The 19,745-nt window shown below is 35.9% G+C and overlaps 2 protein-coding genes across 2 annotated transcripts; both read right to left on the minus strand.

Moving 5' to 3' along the window:
* Window positions 1-174: 174 nt before the first annotated feature.
* Window positions 175-4,859, minus strand: LOC123527317 (uncharacterized). Its single transcript, XM_045306701.2, has 4 exons — window positions 4,749-4,859; window positions 1,697-2,358; window positions 1,258-1,395; window positions 175-730 (listed from the first exon to the last, which is right to left on the minus strand). The coding sequence occupies exons 2-4, from the start codon at window positions 2,342-2,344 to the stop codon at window positions 506-508; spliced, it is 1,011 nt and encodes a 336-aa protein (XP_045162636.1). The 5' UTR covers window positions 2,345-2,358; window positions 4,749-4,859; the 3' UTR covers window positions 175-505.
* Window positions 4,860-6,236: 1,377 nt separating this feature from the next.
* Window positions 6,237-19,512, minus strand: LOC123527316 (uncharacterized). The gene is made up of 4 exons (XM_045306700.2): window positions 19,435-19,512; window positions 9,215-9,865; window positions 8,711-8,848; window positions 6,237-6,948 (listed from the first exon to the last, which is right to left on the minus strand). Exons 2-4 carry the CDS (start codon window positions 9,860-9,862, stop codon window positions 6,706-6,708), a joined length of 1,029 nt encoding a protein of 342 aa, XP_045162635.2. The 5' UTR covers window positions 9,863-9,865; window positions 19,435-19,512; the 3' UTR covers window positions 6,237-6,705.
* Window positions 19,513-19,745: the final 233 nt, after the last annotated feature.

Raw genomic sequence — 19,745 nt, forward strand, 5'->3', positions numbered from 1 at the left:
GGTTTTGTTTGCATCAGCTGTTTCAGTCACGTGACATGTGCTTTTCTAACATTCCGTTTTCGCTTTTTTACTCACTCTGGAAACACACGTAGTCTAGCCAGACGAGAGAAACTGGAAACCTTAGTGAAGAGTTCACAGATTTAGTGAATTTTATATACAAAAACAAAAGAGAACCCATTTACTACAGTTTTACCAAATTTAAACATAACCTTTTTACCTAAAGAATTAACATTAGTTCAACGTCCTCGGCGTTTATTTACTGATAACTGGCGAGATGATGTGTTCTTTTTCTTTGTACTATGAACATTAATTACCTTCTCAAAAATAATTTCCTGGTTTCTTGTAATTTATCTTTAACGGGAGGGCGTTGCGTTATCTAATGCTGATAGTGTCTTTTGTCCCGCATTTTTTTTGTTCATATTGCTCTCGGTATCTGCTGCGTGTATGACTATGTTTATGTTTACGCCCTTCTAAAAAGCACAGGACTTATAACATATATAAACAGTCAAATATGTCCGTTCGCTTGAAGCTTTTCTGTATTAATTTCGTCCGGTAGATTGCTTGTATTTTTCCACAGTGGTAAATCATGTTCACCATTCGGCTTCCCGTCATTGTAATCATACGGTAGCATAGCGGATAGTTGCATTGCTTCCTCTGTTCGCGCGATATCAGGCACAGTTGTCGGACATGGTATCCCGGGGCTTGACGATGTCTCTAGAAGATGTATACCCTGTAACATATATACATAATGAACAATTTAGTAAAAACCTCTTGCATATCGCTAGTACATTCAGATTAAAGACAGTGTGTATATATAGTGTCTGAGTTCTTTAAGATGTTCACTTCTCATCTTACAATAAGTAGAGGAAGTATGTACACTTCAGAAACTGAAAGTTTAAACTTGAAACTTCTGAAACATAAAAGTTGCCTATTATTCCGCTGCATTTTAAAAAATATAATTTTACACTTCAGTATATTAACAATAAATGTCTTAGAGCTGATAAAATGAATATGAAATTTGCTTCAGTTTTGAACGCCTCTGATAAAACTGTTGAAAGTTTAGGAAATTTTGGAATCTACAAGGCTCTTTTACATGCATTCTCATCCATCAGAGGTTCGTCAAATCCTGGAAACCACGGTAGACCTCTAAATGTTTTACATGTAACTGTCAACACAAAAATTCAACGATGGAAATCTTATTCATAGGTTATCAAGAATGCAAGCAAGACCTTTAGTACATGTGATTTGTATATTTACCTGCGAGGACCAGTGTAATGTCATCTTAGGAGCTGTATACGCCTCTTGATGTTTCTTTATGTCAATGTCATTAGCCCATATTGCCGGTGTCATAGAGACAAATGTTACAAAGCGCCATCTACCGGCATTCTTCCGATTCTGTAAACGATTATAACCTTGCAATATCATAATTAGTATCTGTTCACTATTTTACGATATTGCTTAAATGAAGAACATGCATAAAACACGGCTTTAAAAACATCTGAACATTTGAAAAACATATATCGCACACGGCATCTAAAAGAACCGTCATCTCATAGTTCTCGTTCAGAAACCTTACATATGAAATTATATTTTTACCTTTAATACAACTGTGGCTCTAGTTCTAATTGCAAACCGTAATTATTTTCTTAAATGTTTTTCTAAAACTAAATACATGTACATGTTTGAATACACTTACCGGAAGCGGTCTTGCATTAGCATGTATCAGTCTAGAATCCCATAACACCATGCCCCCTTTCGGAACCGGAACTCGTGTCAACCGACATTTGCATTTTTTGAAGTAGTCAATGTCTTCGCTGTCCAGACGATAGTTATGACGGAACCGCCTAGAATCCTCAGCCTTTTCTGGAAATTTTCGGAAAAACTCTTCTATCAATCTATGTGACCCTTCCATAACTTGAAATGTCCAGTCATTCTTAGTTTGTTCTTCTAGAAAAAGGGAACCTTGATAGGCATGGAGACCAATTCTTGACGGTGTATAATCTACATGCAGCCAGTACTTTCTTGGATCCTGAAATTCTTCTCCACCGGATTCTGGGGGACGACCTATGGAGACAGCGTCGAAACTAGTCAACAACTTCTCTGTTTTCCATATCTGGGCGAACACAGGTTTAGCCTTCAGTCGAAGGCGCCATGTTACTTCCATGTGTCCAGTGTTGTGGTCTTTGATAATGGAGTTGAACGACTTTGGAAATTTGTCACCGAAATTCGCGAGCCATGCTCTGTAATCAGCAATTGCGGCGTCGCATTCCTGTTTGCTAAGAACATTTTTCACAACAGTATAACCTTTCTCCTCAAGGTCTTTGAAGTTCTCAGCACTCAGCATTATGATTTTATGATCTGAAATGAAAATTTCGTCTTGTTACCGTTAACTGAGAATATAAGACAATATATTATGTTACGTACACTATCATGGCAGCATGAAGTTTATGTATAGGTATGAACGTTAAGCGTACATTGTTCAAAGCCCTTTATGGGAAACACAGTTGCTATACTGTATTCATAAATATCAATAATCATGTTAGTACAAAAAAATAGATAGTCTCGAATTAGCTAACGGTATAGAAAGTATAACCAATCAGGAAATGTTCTTAACGGTTACTCAATGTTATCCAGGTATTATTATAGTTATTGAAGGCACCCAAACATCAAAACATTGACACATTATTTTGAGAAGTTACTCATCTTTACCAAGACAGTTGAAAACCTTGACGCATTTTCTGGTGATTTTTTGTTATCGGGCATTTGTTTTCCGGCAGATCGGGCACTGAGATAATAAAGAATGTATCATAGACTGTGACTACTATAGTTACACCAGACTATTCAGTCTGAATGTATTTTCGTTAGTCTATTGTTCTATGTCACAATCGATTATGAAATCACATTTTTATAGCTTGATATACATGTATTCAAAAGATACCCATAAAGATTGATATTTTATTTGGAATATGAAACACAACTGAACTATATGATAGATAGGTTTTCACAACGGGGACCAATCGTATAAGTGGAAATATATTAACAAGAGAGCCATGATGGCCCTATATCTCTCCCCTGAGTTTAGCTGCTTGCTTGAACAATCTTCTTTGCTAAAGCTTCAAAAACAGAAAACATAAACATGAAAACCGTCCCATTCCATACAGTGAACATGATATTGCGAAAAAATGGGAAAAATGATTTATTTACATTGGACTTCTTTCGATACACCACGGAAGCAAATTTTAGGCAAATCACTATAAACTTTATTCATTACATAATAGACTATGTGAAGCGGGTAGAAGTAGTAGTAGCAGCAGCAGCAGTAGCAACAACGTGGCAGTTGCAGTAACAAAAACATTAAGTTCGCAGTAGTAATAGCTGCAGCAGCAGTAGAAAAATAAGCAGTAGCAATAACAGCAGTAGAAAATCATGAAATTGGCAGTAGAATGATAGCAGTAGCAAAAGTACCATAAAGAGTAGCAGTACAAAAATCATTAAATTAGCAGTGACAATAGCAACAGTAGTGGTAGCAATACTGATATTGACAATTGCTTTAGCAACAGTAGCAGTAGCAAAATTACCAGTAGCAAAAATATGAAACTGGCAGTAACGTTTTACATTTTGTGTTGCTGCTACTGCTGCTATTGCCCATTTCACATTTTTACTACTGCTTCTGTTGCAGGTCCGGATCCAGGGCCGGGCCGAGGGGGCTCGTGCTATACTCATCAAAGACGCACCCTACTATTTTGGCAAAGGAAAAATATTTTCTCAAAATTTAGACCCAAAAACGCACCAGAGACCACCATTTCATACATGTATTTCAAAATTGTCCAGGGGAGATCTTCTTGGTCCCCCGCCCTGTATCGTTTGGGGTAACCCCTCCATTACCTCAACATTTAGACCCTAAAAATGCACCAGAGGCCACTATTTTATTGTGAATGAGATTTGAAAGTTATTTTGCACGTATTCACATTGATCGACATCTTAACCAAATTTCATACCATATTTTAAAGATTTTTTAAGAAAATACATTTTCAAAAGTTTGTTGAATGTGTTTCGATATTTAAGTGCATTGTAGTTCGTGAATACCAAGTTGAAAATTAATAACTGAATCATTTCTAGGCCCTTATTACAAGTCACTCGACTTCTGTAACCATAATAGTTTAATTTATAAAGGCGAATACATGTACACTCTTTTAGTTTTGGAATGTGGCCTTCCTTGACCACCATGTCTTTTCATAGAATCTGTAGGATCTTGATAAATATTTGAACAATGTAAAGTCACAAAGTGCTATTATTTTCAAAAAATAAGATTAGTTGTTGACTTTGAATTTTCACAATCAGTCGTATGTAATTCAACAATAACTTTCTTATTTGAGCTAACTTTTTCATCTTTGTGTTAGTGAGCATTCCTTTGTGTACTAATAACTGTTGAAACAGTATCCATTCCATGCACCGAAACTTTGTACTTTTTTGCAGACAAATCTTATCATACCCCACGCACATTTTTTTCTAATTTCAAAGTCTGCGTCCCCTTAAATGATGTGACTATTTCTAATTGAACACCATTGTAACACATTATTAGTTCTGATTACCGCGCCGTCTTCTTTTTTGAAGATCATGATTTTTTGTTGCTATTTTTTTCAACGTTGAACAATGGATTTAAAGTCAATATGAATGCAAGCTATCAATAAAAGGTATGTTAATCATATACAACGCGGTTAAAGAAGAATCTAGCTAGAGTTACCTACCTCGTACATCCACTGAAATAGCACTTTGTTTAATATATTCATTGTTTTATATATTCCGTAAGTAGGTGAAATACATTTCACCACACGTTTGAAACTTTAAAGCATAGATATGGTTTGTACCCAATCACCTGATACTGATACGGCGATTTCACAACATGTTATAATCTTTATTATAGTATATGAGTATAATTTTATTATACAACCTTATCAATTCAAATGATATATAGTTTGATTTTCAATTTATAGACTCGTCTGGCGATAAGGGAAATCAACATGATATACATTGCCTTATAGTAAGAACCATTGTATCGTACTGAATAACACTACCTGAATAACAGACTGTTCCATTATTAAAAGTACAAAAACATTGCTGACCTCGAAACCGAACTATACACCATATTTCATGTATTAAGTTCACAATAATAGATTTTTGAATATATCGGGAAACAAGTTTATCTAAAATTAAAGAATTTCTCTCCTCAAAAATCCACAAAAAATATATCAAAATGAAAAACGTGTCATTTTAGCTTACGGCTCCAAGCCATATATTGTTTTCCCCGAATGTAGTTTAGTGAGACTCAATCATGGAGGAACGTTTCAAAATAAAATAAAACTCCAACAATAAGTCAACGCTACATTTTCAGTCAAATGGACGGTTCGTTTCCAACCATGCATGTGAAAGTAAAAAGCAACTAAATCTACATATGATTGTTTCCTGATGCTTATCAATTATGTAATGTTTTTGTTGTTTTTCTTTTAAATGTTTGAGTAATTGGTTACTTCCATATAGCCTAAAACGTAACTTTGATAATAATAACAGAACAATTGTTGACTTTTGAGCCATTGAATATGAGGTAATGTTCACCAGAAAACGACAACATTGACCGAAGTGACTGAGTTTCAGATGGTGGCTGATTTGTGCCATTTCCTTCTGTCACAGAGACATAACTACAATCGTCGCTATGGTGCCCCGCCGAACGTAGCTCCGCCGAATGTCGTTCTGCCAAACGCCCCGCCGAATGTCGCCCAGCCAAATGTCGCCCCGCTAAACGTCGTCACGCCGTATGTAGCCTCGCCGAACGTCGCTCCGCCGAATGCCGCCCCGCCAAACGTCGCCCGCCTAATGTCGCCTCGCCAAACTTCGACTTGCAAGTGTTTCCCTTGCTGACTTTAGGAACAGGGCTGTGCATTGCAGTAGCTATATGATTGAGGAAATAAAAAAGATTTCTCTACGAGTGTTAAAATGACTGCTCAGATATGATCTAACATGGCCCTTGCCTAACCCCCTCAGACAAGTGTGGCGCTATGATCACATCAAATATGGCTTAAAATATTCTTACATACGTTTTCCTTGAAGCGAACATTACATTCATAAGAAAGTAAAGAGAGTCTATATTATGCAAGTTGCATTCTTACTTGTGACCTATTCTTAGGTAAATAAGATATTTGGACATTCGATAGAGACATGTTACATTAAATGACTATACATGACTTTATATCATTGACATTCTTTGAAGTACTCAAACTGATGTATGTACATGTAATCGTTTAAATGAATTTTTATAGGCCCTAATGCTTGTGGAAATGGAATTGGCGTGCTCATATATTATAATGTTAGTCTGTGTTCAGACCCTGTGTTTTGTTCACAGGAAACAACTCCTGAGGCTATTCAAACTTTTGTATAATTATGTCCCTTTTCTTCTCAAAACACTGGGCCAAGAAAGATCGTCAGAATATATGAGAAATGATTAAAATAACACATAAAGATTATCTAGTCGGTAGCCAGACCAATATGATATATACTGTTTTGTTACACACCAGCACAGCTTTTGTCTAATACTGCGTATTACAATGTTCATCATTTTGTAAAGATCAAAGAAACATCGCCGCACCATGCGATAAGACATCTGGTTTGTAAAGAAGTCAGAACCAGCAATATCTTCAACATGCACCTGTATTAAATATGTCCATTTGCATATTTCTTTTCCAAATCCTCCTCCTCAGTGAGAGATATGCTAGCAGATCTTCTCCATACCGGCTTGAAATCATCTCCGTTTGGTTTACCGTCACTGTAATTGTATGGTAACATAGCGGATAGTTCCATAACTTCCTCAGTACGTGCTATTTCCGGTAAAGTAGCTGGTACTGGTTTTGATGGGGACGATTTATTATCAAGTGAAACATCAGCATATTTGATTCCCTAGAACAGAAAAAATATGGCGGTTTCAACATATGTAACAACATAGCGTAAACTATGTTGTTTATTCACTTGTTATTCATCGCTAGCTTTTATGCTCACTTTGTATTCTTGATGGGGTTTTTTGCAGAAAATCTATTCACAGCAAATATATTTTTTTCCTAAGGAGAATTCTTGAAAGAGCGCGGAACGAGATGTAAAATGGGGACCGCGGGGCGAAAATTCGCTAAACAACGAGGAAGAAGGACGTAACACGTCGTGGGGCGAGTTGGGAGATATAATAGTTCTAGCAAGGTTACTGAGCAGGAAGTCTCTTGTCATAGGGTTGTCACTGCGCAGCCCTGCCAGTTAAACTATTTAATTATCATATTTCGCTCTGAGTGGTCGCAGAGCAAAAACCTGTCATTTAAATGTTTGAATGTCACCGGCGCGGAGATCTGTGAAATAAAACGGCGGGGCGCTGCGGAGGGATGTCGGTGGGGCATACTAAACAGCAGTGACGCGGGATGAACACACTCTAATTTGGGAGTGCGCGCGAAAAGATGAGACTGAAGAGACATAATCGAGGGGTCGAGGAGCGTAAAGACGCTAATTAGCGTTCTGATTACAGCGCATTGTTGCCAAGCGACCTCACCGTTTGAGTTCTAAAATATCTAAATTTCGCTCTCAACCTCGAGGAGTACCGCGATCCCGTTTATCAGCGAGTTTTTGCTTCGCCATTTGAAAATCTTAAATACAGCGGGGTTACGTGGTGAAAAGACGGAATCAGCAGTGCTGATTTATGAAACTTAACCCTCTCACTAAGCATGCTGAAAGTATAAATAGATATAAAACCTATTAAGTATATGAAAGATATTCATACTCCTAACAATCCTCTACTAAAGAAAAGAATCTGAGGTTGCATGTATAACCTTGGTATTTTTCCGCAACACTTATTTAGTTTTATGCCTGTGTCTTAAATGTTACATGAAGCACATTATCGAAACTTTCCATAGGTTTAAACAAATATATTTTAAATCTAATGAAGCAATTTCAACAAAAATATTAAAGCTAACATACATTTTGACTCATTTTACGACCACACCACATTTTCTAAAAGGTCACAAAAGCGCAAAAATATTTTGAAATTTCTAAACAAGTAAACTTGATTTTGATAAAAACAAGTAAAATGTACAATAACACCATTGTTTAGATAAAGCTAGATAGAAAGTTAAACTTTTTGAGAAAACTATGTATCTTCATTTAATACGATTTCGCTCATCTGGGCTATCGCATATACTTTCGGTTTCTAATGTAGAACGTTTATCTTGCAATGAAAAATATCAAAGTTCCGTAATTAATGCTTGTCAGACATATTTAAATGTCCATTTTATTTATCCTTTTAAAAGTTCAATAGATGAGTTATTCCCCTTTCGAAATATTCTGACATAGAACTTCATGTCGGATTAGTCAGCTCTCGTACTACTTTAAAAAATGTTTTAGATAACTCTTACACTTAGGCTAACATAAAATGTGAGCAAGTTACCTAAATAGATGCAAAATATTTAAAAAGTCGTATTTTTGCAACTTTTTCAAAATGAATTTAGGTGTTAAGGTAATTAAATATTAATTTTGTTTTAGTTTACATGTTAGTAATAACTGATCTTTTTAAGTGTGTGTTCTATTTCAAGAGTGTAGTTTAATCAGTTCAAAGATATTGACAAAACACTATGTGTTGCGTTCGAAGAACTGTTAAACTGTCTAGTTGCTTCTGTAGCAACATTACCTGTGAAGACCAATGTGTTGATAGTGTCTGCATTTTGAACATTTCCTGATGTTTCCTTATATCTTCTTCATTTGCCCAAATTGCTGGCGTCATTGATATAAAAGTGACGAAACGCCATCTACAACTGTTTCTCCGATTCTGAAAAATGTTATATAACACGTAAATAGAAATGACTTCTACAAGGAAATGTGTTTGATAGTCAGTCCCAGTAAGTAAGAACTTTGTTGTTTCATCATCTTTATGATAGTGTTGTTACATCAAAACTTACATGTGTCAACTGAACAAAATGCAATATTTATACTTTTTGGCTGCAAATTATTTAAATAAATACATTGCAAACAACCGCCATCACGTAGTTTTATAAATCCTCGAACTAAATGTACATATTTCAATTTATACTAAACTTTAAGTTACATTTCAAAAATACATTATGTTGATAGAAGTGTTTACGTGATTATCAACAATATATGGATCGTAAAATTTGAAACTCAGAGTTAAACTCACCTTTAACGGTCTCGCATTGGCATGTACCAGTCTAGAATCCCATAGTGCAAGACCGCCTTTTGGAACCGGGACACGAACTACATCACATCCGAGGCTTTTGAAATACGCAACATCTTGTTCAGATAAATCAAAATGGCATCCACATCGGCGAGCTCGTTCGGCACTGTCAGGAAATTTAGCAAACATTTCTTCAAGCTTTCTATGCGATCCTTCCATAACCTGGAACGTCCAATCATCCTCTTCTTGTTCTTCCAAATAGAGCGCCCCTTGGTAAGCATGCAGTCCAATTCTAGATGGAGTACAATCAGCATGAAGCCAGTGCTGCTTTGGATCGTCAAACCTTTCAACGCCATCTTCAGGAGGACGTCCAATAGCGACAGCGTCAAAACTAGTAAGAAGTTTGTCTGTTTTCCAGATCTGAGAGAACACGGGTTTCACTTTTAGCCTCAGACGCCATGTTACATCCATATGTCCAACGTTATAACCCCATATTATTGAATTGTATGTGTTTGGAAAGTTTTCTCCGAATCCACTCAGCCAAGTCCTATAATCAGCAATGGCTATGTCGCATTCTTCTGCTGTTAATACATTTGGTACAACTGTAAATCCTTTTACCTCTAGGTCTTTCCAATTGTCTTCTGTGATCATTTTCTGAAATGAAGCTATATTTAGTAATTTACGTGAAGAAAGTAGTAAGATGTAAAAGCTGTTTATGATCTGATGTGCAGAGAATAAGAAGTAAGATTTTTGGGCATAATACATGTAACTAGTTTAACTGATGAATTTATACAAAGATGGAAGTCTGATATTAACGATTCATCAAGAGCAAAAAAGTTATACTCAAGTTTCCAGTTTCAACCCTATTTACAATTAGTAAATATAAAAAAAAGGTTAGAAATGCACTTTGTAGACTAAAAATCTCAAACTGAAGAAGGCAGGTGGCATTAAACCTGTCCCATTTCCTTACACTGAAAGAAAATGTCACTTTTGTAGTACCTTTGAGGATGAGTTTCATTCTGTATTAGAATTCTCGCTTTTTATTGATTTGAGAAAAGAATTATGTAAAAAAAAATATTACTGGTCAATACCAATATGCCAAATTTATTGAAATAGTGACTTCCGACAATGTTAATATGAACAATAAAATCTGTAAAAGGATCCTTTGGGAGCAAAGAATGCAACCAAGAAGAATAATAGCAGACTCAGTTTGATTGAGTCTGTTCGTGAGAGGTAATGAAATGTGCAACACCTCTCACGCCCCCAAGCACTGGCTTAAGCGGAACTCTATTACACACATGTTGAATGGACTCCATGATCCCAAAAGACCAGAAAATATAACAACACTGAATCCAAGTTCGGGGAGACATTTTACAGCCGCCGCACGGCACTTAAAGATTGCTGTTGTGTTGGTAATAAAACTTTCTGATCTGTAAAAGATCCTTTGGAAGCAAAAAATGCAACCAAGAAGAATAATAACAGACACGGTTTGATTGAGTCTGTTCATGAGAGGTAATGAAATGTGTAACACCAAGACCTCTGTAAGAACTATGTACGTACATAAAGCTTTTGAAAAAAAAAATGTTATTATTTTAAGTGGTCATAAACCTCATTCAACTCAGGCTCATGTGATATACAGTTCTAATAGTACTGATATTTGGAATATGTACTAACAACTGATGCTTGACATTTGTAACTTTATTGTGTGTGAGCGTGCATACGTGCGTGCGTTCATGTGTATATGCTCAAAGGACCTGTGGTCTCGATAGCTTCAATGCTGCTCTATATATCAAGGGAATCGCTACGATTTTTCTGGATAGTAAAATGTACATTACTCCAGTCTTAGCAGAAACATTGTTTTAACCAGAAAGCCTTTTTTTGCAAGATCACAGTTGATAGTTCTTCCGATGTAATTTGTATCTCGAGAACTTGAAGCTATTGAACTGTCATCTGCAACGTATTAGTGAATCAGCTGTATCATTCACAAAATATTAGAGTCTCTAATGAGCTCTTTGTGGCACGCCGGCAGTTGTACACTTCGCATCTGAATACGCGGAAGCGACAGAAAAATTTCGTTTCCTGTTTCCTGAATAATTTTGAAACCAGTTTAAAGTTATCGACAGAGGTGGGATTTTTCCGCAGTTTAGTGATTTTCTTTTACTAATAATTTTATCCTCTAATATTGTCGTTCAATATTGTCGTTACTTAGATGAGCATAGATAGCTCAGTGTATAGTCAATATTGTTAAAAAAGATTTCTTTGGCATTTCCTTTTTTTTATATTATTAATGTTATTCCTTTTCTTTTTGTAAATGTCCCAATCTGATAGGTTTCCCATATACACTGCTTTTTCGCGCTTCTGTACCAGGGCCTGTCGTTTGGTCTTACTGTTGCAAAACTTGTCGGTATGCAAATCTAAATAAAACAGAATGCTCTTATGTTTTGTCAGGTTCAAAATTCACAGGGTGTAAACTGTCATTTTTTTCAAGTAATCGGGTCTAGCAATGTTCGAGAATAATGACGAATACATTATTCAACATCAATATCTCTCTAAATTTGTGATTATTTGAATTTAGTTGTGTTACTAGATAATTCAAGAGCCTATCCAATGCACAAATTAATTCTTTCCCATACCGCTACCGCTGCCTATGATGGACGATACAAATTAAAATAGAATACTTCAGATGTAACTTCTATCTTATCAGATTGTGGAAAAATGTTTTCCAAATAAAATTTTCTTTAAGATACAAAGTTATTAGATACAAATACTAAAAGACCCGCAGAATGAGAAAAGGTGTCCTTTCTGAATACAGAATCAAGTCCATCTAATCTTAACATGTGAAGTTAATTTAGTGTCATTGAAACATGATACATTGAAGTCCAGAAAATTGTTTTTTTATGAAATATAGACAAAGCCGCGCTCTGCGGACCAACGAATCAAGGAATAATGCTGGGCCTGGACAAGATGCAGAGCAAACGACACACCAACAACTTTCCACACAAATAATAAGAGTAAAATATATACCTGAAACATTAAATGTGTAAGAACAAAAATACTTAGAAGAAAAAGAAAATAAACCTAGCCCCTCGATAGACGCAATTTCATTTAAAGTTAATGTACCTTGCGACTCAGTTTGACTTGAGTGTATCTGCTCATGATAACACTACTATACTATCAAATAATGCTTTTTACATATCATATACAATTTCATTAGCTTTCTAAAGCGTATACATGCATTAATTTATTTGTTCAAACATATCCAATCTTAAACTGTTATACATATTACTTTTTTTTCTTTTTGATTTGGGGTTTACGGCGCACCAACACAGTATAGCTTATATGGCGCCAAACAGGACTACAAATTTTGGTTCAACATATCATTTACATCGAAATAAAGACATGAGGTATGGAATCAAAATTTGCATACCTGCTGGAATCACAGAGTTACAGCAAAACCATGTGTTAAGACCCTATTAGTCGCCCCTTACGATCATGCAAGGGTAAGACAGTGGTTCCAATTCTATTCATACACAGATCGTCCCAGAACCACAAGGGGCTTTATACAAATTACAGAACTAATATAATGTTATTGAAGGCAAATTATTCAAGTTCCTAAGCCTAGGACTCGTTTTAATCATACTGAGTTGTCAAGCATTTACCATGAACTGCTCAATTTTTTAATTCTAAAAAGACAAAAAAGCATTTCACAATACGTAATGTTATAAAGAATCCACCAAAAGCAAAAGTATTAGACATATAGGCCTAAAGAAAAATAATCCATGTTCATAGAGAGCAGGTGTAGCAGACTTGTTATTTCCCGTGCGCCTATTTCCTCATTTACTTTCAAAAACAAGGGATTGCTATTTATGAGACTTGATGAAATGAAAAAAACAAGAACTTTTTAAAAACTTTTTGGGGGAGTTCAACAGTCCACACTACGCCCCTTCACCCTCACACACGTATTACCCTACTCTCCCCCCCCCCCCACACACACACACCCCTTATTATTCGAACACATGAACCACATCGTTAGGTCAACGGTCTAGATAACGTTACAGCAAAGTTAAATAAGTCCATTATGTGTTTTGTATAGAGCATACTAGTAAATGAATAACCGCTCGAGGTATTGGCTTCAAATCCGGCATATATGTTGGTGGAGACGAGACAATAAGCACATGAACTTGGTTAGCAGGTCAAAGATCCAGATCCAGATTCGAGTCCAAATGTCAAAACTATCATTTATATTTTGTGTCCGGAGCACAACTAGGTATTAAATTGAAACTTGAAATATAGGCGGATGGTGATGAGATGATTGAAGTTCAACAATCAATATTATTACTCCCGCACATACACACGTTAATCCTCCCCCGTCCTCTCAAGAAATCACTTTTAGCTTTTTGTGCCTTAGTATGATCAGCACCGCCACACAATGCCCCCTAATCCAGCGCCTAATTACACCCACTTCGACACCCCTCCCACGCCCCTCCTAAAAATCTTTAGATTCTACTTCCTCATGACCAATCTAGAAATTCGGGCGTATATTGCCCCGCTTTGTGGACCTCTTGTTCTCAAATTTTTACTTACAGCAATTAAATCTAAACTTTATACAGTTTACGGCACCACAAGCCAGTGAGGATGAAATGAATATTGTCAACCCTAGGATTCGATTTCGCCTTAGGTAGTATTCATGCGCGCGTGTGCGTGCGTGTGTATAATAAAGCTTATCTATATAAACGCCACTGGAAATCCCTATGAGCATCTTCTCTAGACTGCTAGTGATATAAGTTTGAGGATAGTTCAAATACAGAAGACGCTTCAATCCCAGAAGCTTCCCTGGTTCTTTGGCATGTCAGGTATAAAGCACCTGTACACGGGACTCCCAATGTTAGTAAATTTAGTTGGAGGAGCGGAGGCTCGAATTCACAAGCCCTGCTTTCGTAGTTGGAGTGTTACCACGGGGGCACTTGGTCGGCTCTTAATCATAATATCACCCTCATTAGCATAAAATTATGGTATTGATACAGGTGTTGCCCGATCATGAACTAAAGTACAATTACTTAAAATAGTATTTAAAAAGAAATATACTCATTTTATGTTCATAACAAAATAAATATGACACCCACATTACAAATAAACAAAGGCATTATGTCCCTTTAAACAATAATTAGGATAACATGTTGGCTCTTTGGTTGTAGATTCTCGTGTACAGGTGCTTTATACCTGACATGCCAAAGAACCAGGGAAGCTTCTGGGATTGAAGTGTCTTCTGTTTTCCACTGGAGGCGTCTTCATTTCTTCCAAAACATGACTTAAAGGTCTCCATGGTTGTCCGGGCTCTCCCCGTTTTTGGAGGTCAGTTGAAAAAGAGCCAATGATACTTCCGAGGCGGCGCTTATGACTGGAATTATACGGGAAATTTAAATAAAGACAGAGGGTGGGTTTATTTTTTACTTTCTGCAACACATTTAAGACCTTATTCATATGGGAAAATTAGACCCATCGTGAAAATCACCACAAAAGCCGATAATACGTTTGGCCAGGTAAATCGGCTGTCGATACTGTTCGCTAGTTTTCGGCCTACTCCGTATTTCAGGTCGATGTCTAACCCTTCTTCGCCAATGTACCGTTACATTAATACTTTTGATCATATGGATTTAGGGATATTGTTAAGTCTAATTTACAGTGATTGCAAAGATAGATTAGAAAATAGAAACCTAAATGGCTGTTGGTGGTTTAATCAGAATACAATTTATAACGGTATTCTCAACAAACACATTATTATAAAACCAAACAATGACTTTCCAAAAGTAATTTCTACTTTCTTACAATCAGATGGAAACTCGCTTTTATAATACTTTCATTGATGTTCATGATTATGAAATAAAGATTTTAAGTAGTTTTTAGCTCGACTATTCGAAGAATAGTCTAGCTATTCTACTCACCCTGGCGTCGGCGTCGGCGTCGGCGTCGGCGTCGGCGTCGGCGTCACACCTTGGTTAAGTTTTTGCATGCAAGTACATACAGCCATCAGTGAAAGGCATATAGCTTTGAAACTTATTTCTTCTTTTTCTAGGTCAATTACCAACCTCTCTGGGTCAAGTCCCATAACTCTGACATGTATTTTGAGCAAATTATGCCCCCTTTTGGACTTAGAAAATTTTGGTTAAAGTTTTACATGCAAGTTACTATCTCCAAAACTAATGCAGATATTGATTTGAAACTTCACATGTGTCTTCGGGGTTATAAAACTAGTTGATAGCAGCAAGTCCCATAACTCTGACTTTCATTTTGGCCAAATTATGCCCCCTTTTGGACTTAGAAAATTCTGGTTAAAGTTTTGCGTGCAAGTACATACAACTATTTCTAAAAGGCATATAGATTTAAAACTTATTTTTTCTTTTTCTAGATCAATTACCAACCTCACTGGGTCAAGTCCCATAACTCTGACATGTTATTTGAGCAAATTATGCCCCCTTTTAGACTTAGAAAATTTTGGTTAAAGTTTTACATGCAAGTTACTATCTCCAAAACTAATGCAGATATTGATTTGAAACTTCACATGTGTCTTCGGGGTTATAAAACTAGTTGATAGCAGCAAGTCCCATAACTCTGACTTTCATTTTGGCCAAATTATGCCCCCTTTTGGACTTAGAAAATTCTGGTTAAAGTTTTGCGTGCAAGTACATACAACTATTTCTAAAAGGCATATAGATTTAAAACTTATTTTTTCTTTTTCTAGATCAATTACCAACCTCACTGGGTCAAGTCCCATAACTCTGACATGTTTTTTGAGCAAATTATGCCCCCTTTTAGACTTAGAAAATTTTGGTTAAAGTTTTACATGTAAGTTATTATCTCCAAAAATAATGCAGATATTGATTTGAAACTTCACATGTGTCTTCGGGGTTATAAAACTAGTTGATAGGATCAAGTCCCATAACTCTGACTTTCATTTTGGCCAAATTATGCCCCCTTTTGGACTTAGAAAATTCTGGTTGAAATTTTGCGTGCAAGTACATACAGCTATTACTAAAAGGCATATAGATTTGAAACTTATTTTTTCTTTTTCTAGATCAATTACTAACCTCACTGGATCAAGTCCCAAAACTCTGGCATGTATTTTTGGCAAATTATGCCCCCTTTTGGACTTTGAAAATTCTGGTTAAAGTTTTACATGCAAGTTACTATCTCCAAAACTAATGCAGATATTGAATTGAAACTTCTCATGTGCCTTCGGGGTTATAAAACTAGTTGATAGCAGCAAGTCCCATAACTGATATGCATTTTGGTCAAATTATTCCCCCTTTTGAACTTAAAACTCTTTTGATATTTAACTTTTTTGGGTAATATTTTCCTGCTTCTGGGTCAATATTTCGAATAGTCGAGCTTGGCTGTCTTACGGACAGCTCTTGTTTATGTAATCAAATAACTGCACATTTATTATTATGTCGTGAGCGGTGTCCAACTAGCTTAGAATTTTATGCCAGCTCGAAGATCGAAATTCAACTTCATAACTTATCGAATTTTGATCCTAAGCTACACCTGAAGATCGAAAGCCAAATATCGAGCAAGCAATTAGTGTCGAGCCATCTCGAAAATCGTACTTCAAATTTTGAAAAGCTGAATTTCAGTATAATACTGAAACTGCGATCTGCTCAAGATTCAAAGATTAAAAATCGTGCAAGATCGAATATATCGAAATTCAAGTTTTTATGCCCCCGGCATCTACTGATGCGGGAGGCATATAGTGATTGTCCTGTCCGTCCGTTCGTTCGTCCGTTCGTCCGTCCGTCCATCCGTACGAGGTTAACCAAATGGGACCGTTTCATCTAGCATCAATACCCCTTACTAGAATGACTTGATACTAATGCAGATGTAATCTGTGACCATTCCTCATCTTCACCTGACCTCAGTTTGACCTTGACCTTGAACTTGACCTCGTTTTGGACTTAGGTTGCTTTGTATCGACAAGGATGCTACCGGGGGCATCAAACGTTTATTGAACACAGCTCCTTGTTAAAAATCTAAATAGATTATTCTCGGTATTATATTTCAAGCATGCTCGAATTTTCAAAGCAATCGAATTTAAAACTGGTATTGAATGTGAAACTATCTTTTAAACAGCAAGCTTCCGGGAAAACCCAGTACTGGTGTCATATGAGAAGTCATGGTCACGACCCCTTTCACGGATGCTCGAACCCACGACCCCTCGGTTGAGCGGCCGACACATTATTCACTGGACGACAGCTCCCCTCAAAATATTTGAATTTCGGTCATCCTGCTGGATCTATTTTCAATTCTGCCTCGAAATTCGACGAATTCTTTTTATTTTAATTTCGATTTCCGAGTCTGTGCGAAATTCAATGTAAGCGAAATTCAACATCATCCTTTCAAAATTTGAATTTTGATTTTCTACTTCTAACATGCCCAAAATATGCCGCCTAAAATTTCAACGTTTCTTTTTTAAATTTTGAACTTCGATCCTCAAGCTGTTTAAAATTGACTATTGGCTGTAAACAAATCATATTATGGAGCGTCCACTAATTTATAAATCCGTACATGTGTGCTGTTTAGCGGGTGAGAAGATATCAGTCTTTACCGTTAAGGAGCTTAAATTCCGTAAGAATTGACGGAAACATACGAGAATGTTCGAGTCTTTCCGATAAGGAAAAAAAAACCTATACTCATTTGCAAAATGCTTAAAAAAGACCACTTTCTTCTTCACCTAGAAAACTGAAATTAGTATGAAACAATAGCTAAATGAATATAGATTACTAAGTCGTTTGCAAAGGTCTTTAAGCACACATAAGAATCTATTTATTCTTTGTTAAACAGAAGAAATTTCAGCAAATTATCCATATTTTACTATATTTCTAATTGTAGATAGACAGACATAAAGTATACGCAAAAAAGACCATTTTCTTTTAAATACATTTTTAAAATAAAATATTCATAAGAAAGACAATGCATTGAATATTATCACATCGTTTGCAAAGCTAAAATACCTATAATACTTTTTCCATAGATAAATAAAGTAAAGGGCTCCTTCTTTGCGCTATATAAAATATTTTCACTCGTGTGAAAAATCGATGGGTCTAATTTTCCCATATGTTTAAAAAGCGGGAAATCTAGTTCCGCTCAGAAATGGCTTTATGAATATAGGTCGATTTTCAGAGCTAAAGCACTTCATGGGGTGAGGACTTTTGAAAGGTGTATTACTTGTTTATGATCTTTTCAATGAAACGGAATTCTCCAATTAGCAAATTTTACTTATTCTGGAAACTACTCTTACTTTCAATAGCTGCTTTGTTGCGTGTTTAGTCACGCTTTTAAACTTTAACGTGCAAAAGCCTAGTTTTGATAAAAAAAATATGAAATTTGATTACTAAAACTTACGACTAAAAGTTATTACCTCATATGTTCTTAAGACAATAATCAAATTGAAACTGTCATGTTTCGAGATATTTAGTTGTTCTGCAGCCACAGCTGTGTATACAAAAGTCACATTAAAATGATATGTAGTTATCGTTTGTATTTACTCTGTATTAACTAGTTTAATATTACAGTTGATGTGTTACATGAATTGGTATTACCTGCGAAAAGACGTCATGGAAATCCATGACTTACAACAAAAATCGCTTTTTATTAATTCAGGGACCATAGCTGTTGTGTTATAATAATACTTATTACATAAGCTGAATGAATTAATTCTCTTGCCAATACTAACACTTGTACCTTATATGAGCTTAACACTGTATTAGTTTGGCAAAATGATTCCATTATATCAATGATTGCAAAGCTGTTTGAATAACAATGAGAGATGTCAATAAATTTATCATTTGTAATAAAGACAGGGGCAACAACTGTAGTTCTAATGACATGGACAATGTCAAAACTGTATCCCTCCAATTTTTACTGGGAATAAATATCTCCAAAGCATGACATTTCCATTTAGAACACTTCAAACCGTAACATTTAGTCATTTTTTTCATATCTCTTTATTCAAACTCGGCCACTGTATGTACGTGTCCATCCATTAACCTTTTGGTAAAACTTAAGCGTGACTAAATACACAACAAAGCAGTTCACTTTGTTACATGTTTTAGTTATATTTTATTCGACACTTAAATGTTTTACTACACAGTTTTACATATTTCACTATACTTTGTTACATGGTCCCACAGTCTAGTCGCAATACAATACTATTATAAACATTTACGCACCTTTGCTGCAGTAAAGTATCCAGCTAAGTTTACGAAAGAACAACTGTATGTGAGTTAGTTTAGTGTTCAATGGCGATATGCGACATATAAATATATAAATATGCATGAACACGTAGTCCCGAGCCTAGATATGTTACATGCAATAAATCGACCATTGAGTGTCAGTGCTGATGGTTGTTAACAAATGTTATTTTGTATGTCAAAACGCCGTACCCTCTCTACCATTGTAATAAATGGCACAATTGTCATACGGAATACCATTCAACGGCGCATCACCGAATCCCAATCGAATGGCAAAATTGAGAAGGGAC

This window comes from Mercenaria mercenaria, chromosome 14 (genome assembly GCF_021730395.1).
Source record: "Mercenaria mercenaria strain notata chromosome 14, MADL_Memer_1, whole genome shotgun sequence".
NCBI classification, from domain to species: Eukaryota; Metazoa; Mollusca; class Bivalvia; order Venerida; family Veneridae; genus Mercenaria; species Mercenaria mercenaria.